General features: G+C 47.0%; 1 protein-coding gene across 1 annotated transcript; it reads left to right on the top strand.

The window, feature by feature from the left end:
• Window positions 1-353: 353 nt before the first annotated feature.
• On the top strand, window positions 354-2,290 carry H257_10361 (hypothetical protein; the record flags this gene model as incomplete). The annotated part of the gene is made up of 6 exons (XM_009836878.1): window positions 354-550; window positions 622-712; window positions 781-1,022; window positions 1,402-1,949; window positions 2,001-2,102; window positions 2,154-2,290. 6 exons carry the CDS (start codon window positions 354-356, stop codon window positions 2,288-2,290), a joined length of 1,317 nt encoding a protein of 438 aa, XP_009835180.1.
• Window positions 2,291-4,548: the final 2,258 nt, after the last annotated feature.

Genomic DNA, 4,548 nt, shown 5'->3' with positions numbered 1-4,548 from the left:
GTCGTATCACGTACTGGGCTTGGCAGTGCCGAAAGTTAGGGTCGTTGGTTTCAAGCGGGTGACATCGATGGGATTCGCACTTGGTATCCCAACGTGTCATGTGGTGTTGACGATAGGCCCCCTCGTCCATACCATGGTCGAGCGTACAACCACATACTGTCTTGTGAGCCTTGACGCATCGTGGGATGTTCAGATAGAACTTGTTCAACTCAGCAGCTGAAAAGTCACCGATGTGACGGCTCTGCGGCGCCTGCATCCATTTGTGAAACCTCTCCACGGTGTGGAATACTCTTAGGCTATTTATGTTAGAAACCGTTATCCTATGCTTCACATTCATATTTCATCCTTCCTCGATGTCCGCTCAGCGCCTGTTCAAAACCGAGCTGAACGAGCTCCAAGACACCATGGAACACATGTGTTTTGAAGCGTTCTTCGACAAAGTGCGTTACCTACGACAGCGAATGATGGATGCCCAAGGCTCTATCACCAAAGTGAACGCCTTTGTCCTCGACGTCGAAAACTGGATCTTTATGCAGAACGTCATTGAGGAGTATTACACCAAGCACGGAACAAAATAAAATAAATCAACGTATTAATGGGGTACTCGATGGATGTACTAAGGTTCCAGCGCACACAGACATCTGGCATATCGTACATCGACACCGAGTATCGATCCCTGTACCACTCGGTTACCAAGCGGGAGCTCCACCACGTGAGCTATATCTCCTTGCGCTATCCGCACCTCTGCCCTCCACGTCCTCCATACACTGCGTGGCCAAGCCAACTACCGACGGCTATGGGAGCAGCATCCCAACTCTCTCCTCCTCGCGCCAACTGCGGCAACCAACTAGCGACCGTGGCATGATGACATCGACATCTGCTTACCAAGACCAACTGTCCAGAGCGTCCCCTGTCAACTCAGCTAGTATCAACACCACCGCACAGTTCCAAGAACGTTCCGGTGCCCATCACCCTCGCGGCCGGCTCAACGATCATCTCTCAGCCTGCCATCCAATCGCACGGTACCTCCATCTATTTATTGAAAACCTCCCAAAAACAGTGCTATCCTACGCACATGCTTTTGCATAGGCACTAGGAATTAGGTGAGCCCATTTATAGGGCAATATTAGGATTAGGATAAAACCTAATGCAGTCCTATTTGACACTGAGCTATATCCCCTATCTATTACATTGACATAAAAAACCCATTCTATTGGAATGACTTAGCCATACGGTGCCCAAAACTCAAATGACTACTGCACCAACTTGTAGCCAATGAAATGGACAAATGCTCTGTGGCCAATACATTACGTCATTACATTTTAGCCAATGAAAGCAATTCAATCACCAGTGCACAGTACACAGCACAAGTTCAATGTCATCGATATCACCGCTCCATAGACAGCAATCCACACCTCGAGCTTTGTTCCGCCGGCTAGTCAAGCCCAACACGCCCCCAACACATCCAGACTCAACGGCGGTGGTTGGCGCGTCTACATCAAGCAGCAACGGATTGGTGTACACAGACATGGTGTTGGCCTCTTCTCCCGACCCCATGCACGCCCGTGAAGTCGACTACATCGTTGCCGAACGAACGGTCAAGAAAACTCGATCAAGCCTCACTCTGCAGTACCAAGTTCACTTTGGCCGACCTACACTCGCAGGCTGCAAGACTTCTTGGGTGGACGTCGCGTTACTTTCAAGATGTCCCGAAGCAGTGGGTCTTTACAAACGGTGGCAACAGTACTGCAGACGGTGCAACTGCAAAATTTCCTTCGCTAAGTACCGCGTACGAGATGTATTGCACCTCGAACTTGGCGAGAGTCCTTCGAAGGGATGCCTTACTGCTGCATTCACTCTTGCCGCAACGTCCCTAGGCCTGGCGATAACAGTTTCTGGGGACGCCCTCCGGGAGTTTATTTCCCAAGAAAACCTGCCGCCAAACAGCGGTATCCCCCCAAAGTCCCTGAGAAACTACCTACGGTTTTTGGGATCACAAGGCCTGAAGATAGACCACGGAGTCTTTTTCCGCGATCTGCTTGGAAAGCGAGTGGGGTGTGCCCATCATGACCTCTACAAAGCCCTGAAGAACGAAGGTGACGGTACGTATATTTTGACCACGGTTCAAGCGAACACGGCGCATTGTTGGGTAGTCATAAGCGTTGCTGGTGTGGCGGAACTTATGGATGAGTCTGGGACCTACGGGGTTGGCGAGCTGCCTCCAGTAACCTTTCTACGGGCCTTGCGGCGCATCGTCCTTGCGAATAAACGAAAGCGGAAAAGATATTAACAAATTATCTCTTATCGGTCATATTGACGGTCATAACGAGTAATCCAGCGCCTTATAGCCTTCGTGGAACGCCCCCAACAACCACAGTCCTCACACACCGCTGCCTTCCTTGTGTCCTTTGAAGCTTCCCACACACATGAGTCACATAGTTGCACTTAGTATAAGCAGACTAACCTCAACCTTGCGGTCATTTTGAGCTGCCGGGGACGTCCACAGCCTTCGTGGAACGCCCACAACAACCACCAAGCCTACATGGATGTGTGTGTATTCACAGCGTTACAGTTAGTCGAATCAGTTGCTCTTTCAGTTCACATATGCTAATCTATTTTTAGCATTTCGTGGCTTGTCATTGGGACAGGAAATATCCCTACCGTCGAGACTCTATTAAACGTGATGCATTTGTGACGAAGCTGAATGTCGTGTGCCAACGACGAAAATGCTGTGACAACGCCGAATTTGTTGTGACAATGATCAGTACTTTGTGAAAACGACTTGGTTCTGTGTGAGAGCGACCAGTTTATTGTGACTACGACGATTTCTATGTGCCAACGCCAAAATGCATGTGTGAGAATCTAAATTCATTGTGATGGAGATATTACCTCGTATAAAATTCGGCCCATCCTGGGACTCAATGGAAATTCTGCAACTTTGGAATTTATTTCTGCAAACATGAACTGTCTAAACTGATTGCGTTTAGGTGTACCTGATAGTGCTTGACGTAGCCGTTCAGAATATGTCATGGTCATACCTGTAGCACAAATACCCGCAGAGGAATTCATCAACAAAAATCCAAAAATTTCGGCCCATCACTGGTCGATCACGTTAAAGCGAGGGAGTTGCATAAACGACCTCCCTATAATTACATTCTGAAACGAAACGTGACATCCTAAATCACGGTACGGATTATCTAAAATACCGGGGTCGATGTAACAAACACCCAGATTTATGGTGTGAATAGCCAACACTAGTGAAGAAGCACAATAACGTAAGCTACATAACTACCACTTCAGGTTTCGGAATGGCCTTTTTGTATGCACTTTCAATCGCCGCGGGCGTAATCCGATCCCAGGCTGCGATCGATCGTTTTATCATCGCCAAATGCCTCTCGGCCGCTGTCGTAACTGGTTTCTCTTCCAGCCACAATGTACGCAGCAATTTCTTGAATGGCCCCATTACGCCATGTCCAGAGGCTGGCACACACTTGTACAATTCGGAGGTAGGTGCTCCAATACACTGAACAGATCGTCAGCAATGGCTTCTGCAGAATGCTGCGTCACATGCACGTCGAAATTGTCCGCCAGAATGACACTTGGCCCCTCAATGTACGGCGGCAGCATCTCCAAGTACGCGTCCCACACCCGTCCGTCCATCCAAGCTGACTCTTGAACGTCGTAGTAGTGCCCTTCAGGGTACGTCAACAGCTCGTTCATGTCGATGATCCTATCAGGCACACCGTGGACAATAAACAAAAGAGGAAGCTTCCCACCTTCGAAATGATATGTTTCAAAAATCAGAATGTCATAGACGTACCGTCCGCGCGACATGTCAAAACTGCGGTGAGTCGATCCGGGGTATCAATACTATGTACTATATATTCAACTTCACGTGTTTTGGAGGATTATTATGACGAATTTTGAATGTTACTAGCACTGTAGTACATATAGTAGTACTGTAGTACCATGTACTGTACAGTACTACTGTAGTATGCGTAGTACTGTAGTACATGTACTATGTACTGTACAGTACTACTGTAGTATGCGTACTGTTTAGTGCTCCACACTGCAATCCATACATCCATTTGCTAGTACTACTAGCAGTTAGTACAATACTACAGTACATGATAGAGTACTAAGTACTAGTACGTATTAGCATCCAAATCTTGTCCTTCAAGTTGTACTCCTTCCAACAGGCAAACTACTGGCGTGATGCTCGCATCGGATGTACCAGTCCATTCGTTTGAATGCAAGGTTAACTGAAAATAACTTCATTCTGTACAACCGCGTGAAGTTTTGATTATGTAGCATACACAATCTACTGTACGTGTCAGTACTATGTACTAGTACTGTACTACTAGTTCTACTATAGCTCTACTGTGAACATGTACTCAGGAAGAGTACAGTAGGAATTTACAGATTAATCAGTCAAATTAGACTATTGTTGATTACATTCCAGAATACCGTAATTACTAAACGATGGTCATAAATAGTGCATTGAATATCTTGAGATAGCATAATATGACGCATTTTGACGGTTACGTT

The sequence above is a fragment of the Aphanomyces astaci genome, assembly GCF_000520075.1.
Source record: "Aphanomyces astaci strain APO3 unplaced genomic scaffold supercont1.27, whole genome shotgun sequence".
Classification (NCBI taxonomy): domain Eukaryota; phylum Oomycota; class Saprolegniomycetes; order Saprolegniales; family Verrucalvaceae; genus Aphanomyces; species Aphanomyces astaci.
This window is presented reverse-complemented; position numbering and strand designations above follow the sequence as displayed.